The 2500-nt window shown below is 43.9% G+C and overlaps 1 protein-coding gene across 3 annotated transcripts in view; it reads right to left on the bottom strand.

Annotated features, from left to right (window-relative positions):
• Positions 1–2500, bottom strand: part of mark3b (MAP/microtubule affinity-regulating kinase 3b) — a 131407-nt gene that overhangs the window by 36817 nt on the left and 92090 nt on the right. For all 3 annotated transcript variants that reach the window (XM_063223690.1, XM_063223691.1, XM_063223692.1), the window contains exon 11: positions 33–145. In XM_063223690.1, the coding sequence (XP_063079760.1) occupies positions 33–145 (113 nt within the window). The remainder of the gene's footprint in view (positions 1–32; positions 146–2500) is intronic.

Genomic DNA, 2500 nt, shown 5'->3' with positions numbered 1-2500 from the left:
TGTGTGTGTGTGCGTGTGTGTGCGTTTCTGACCTCTGTGGATTTTCTGCCCAGCAGCAGGTAGGTGGCGGTGATCTCGTCGTACTTCATGCGCGTCAGAGACTCCAGAATCTCTTCCCTCGAGTAGCCCATCCCCACCATGATGTCTAGGAAAGAGAGGGATGTTGAGAGAGAAAGAGAGAGAGAGAGAGAGAGAGAGAGAGAGAGAGAGAGAGAGAGAGAGAGAGGGGGGGGGGGTGTTATGGCTCAACATCTTCCATTCATACATCAGTGAGAGAGAAAACATTGCAAATGCAGTGCTCAGTTTTATGTTTTTACGTTTTCTATGTTTATGTGTAGAGGAGGACTGGATTACACCCTCGGGGGGTGATGGAGCACTTTTCCTTCCTTGCCAGTACGATGGAGATTTCCTCTGGGCAGCCGTGGCTTAATACTTAGGGTAGGGATGGGATATCCGTATCTGTGTATCGGTATCGGGTTCATATATCAACATAATTCAGAGATCTGATGGGAATTTTCCCAAGGTATCGGAATTTTCTCAATAGCCAGGTGTAATGTTAATTTGAAATCATAACACTTGCATATTAGTTTTCAGGATGGGATTGTTAGTTTTTTTACTCGTTACTTTTTACTTATTAATTGGTTTCTTGTTCTTCTGACTTCCTTTGCTGACCAAATAGTCTACTTGGGCCTACCTCAAGTTGAAACCCATGCATATATGTGGTTTCGGGATTGGATCTGAGTAGTATCGGTATCGGCAGATATCCAAAATTAGATATCGGGATCGGATCGGAAGTGAAAAAGTGTGTATCGGTGTATCCCTAGCTTAGGGAGGTGGTCTTAAGATCAGAGGGTTTCAGGTTCGAATCCTACACCTCCATCCATGGCTGAAGTGCCCTTGAGAAAGGCACCTCACCCAACGCTGCTCCAGGGATTGGAAGCAACACCCTTTCCTTCATTTCCCCCCGGGGATCAATAAAGTTCCTCTACCTTACTACTTACTACTCTACACATCAACTAGGGCTGGGCGATAAGGAAAAAAAACTATATCACGATATGGATTATTTTATATCACGATAACGATATATATCACGATGTAGCATAATTACATACGTTTTCAGTAATTCTAATACGATACAGGAGAAAGGTCACGATATACATTTTTATATCATGATAACGATATATATCGTCATATTGCCCAGCTCTAACATCAAGCCAGATAAATGATGGACCACTTCCTCTGCAGTGTGATCAGGCGGCTCGCCACCCTGACAGCACCATGAAGGATCCCTCACCATCGCATATGAAGCCTCCATGCCTCTCTCTCTCTCCCTCTTTTTAATATCTCTTTGCTTTCTCTCTCCATCTTCTTAAATATCTTTGACTTCTTTCTCTTATTCTTTCTCTCTCTGTCTCCATCTCTCACTCTCTCTCTCTCTCTCTCTCTCTCTTTCTCTTGCTCTCTTTTTAAATATCTCTTTGCTTTCTCTCTCTCTGTTTTATAATATCTTTGCTTTCTTTCTCTTATTCTCTCTCGCTCTTTCTCTGTTTCCATCCCCCTCTCTCTCTCTCTCTCTCTCTCTCTCTCTCTCTCTCTCTCTCTCAGTAATAAAAGATGGGCGGTAGGAAGCTGGTCAATTCTGCTGCTGCTGCTGCTCCCCCCCATCCATCAGAAGGCAGACACTGGGTGGTGCTAACAAGAGGTCGATTACTGGGGCTGGCCACAGGAGATAGGTGGTCTGTGTATGTGCCTGTGCATCTGTGTGGGCTGGCTTGCACAACTGTGCAAGGTGCATTTGAACTGCTGCGGGTAGGCTGAGCAATAAACAGCATATCGAAATTGGCAGAAATTATCCTTTAAATTAACTGTTAAGTATTTATAAATAAGTGGTAAAACCAAGATGTTGTCACCATACTGTCCAACAAAGGCAAAGCACAGTAACTACGCAGACGTAGAAACTGAGAAAAGGCTTGGTATCAGGTTGGATATTGTAGTTAGTTACTGCAAATTTGAAATGGCAGTATCTCTACAAAGGGATATATTTGGACCGGAAGGCTTTGTCATATAATAAAGGAGCTGCTATGAATTCCATTTCAAATCTAAAGTCAATTTGGACGAAATATGTAGTTACTGCCTTTTGCCTCATGTACACCAGGTGCTACCTACGCGACCCAGGTAGCTGGGGTGGTTGAAGAAGTTTCACAATGAATTCGCTTTAATCGCTCTAGACGCGGCACTGACATGTTTGATTCAGCTAATCACATAATAACGGCTCTGTCTTGACAGCCTGGGACATTCGTCGATATGAACGTTCCGATTGGTTTTCGCCGAACCGCGTCATAGCGAATTCGCTTAAGATTGCGCTTGAGTTTAATCGTCAAAATTCGCTCTGGTCGCTCAGTTCGCTTTGCTCCTGGCGAATTCGCTCTGGTAGCTTTACTCGCCTTCCCTCCACAGAGAAAATTTTATTTAATAATGACTTCCGCCGCTCAGGTCGCAT

Source organism: Engraulis encrasicolus, chromosome 18 (assembly GCF_034702125.1).
Source record: "Engraulis encrasicolus isolate BLACKSEA-1 chromosome 18, IST_EnEncr_1.0, whole genome shotgun sequence".
NCBI classification, from domain to species: domain Eukaryota; kingdom Metazoa; phylum Chordata; class Actinopteri; order Clupeiformes; family Engraulidae; genus Engraulis; species Engraulis encrasicolus.
Note: the sequence above shows the minus strand (reverse complement) of the source record. Positions and strands in the feature narration are given on the sequence as shown.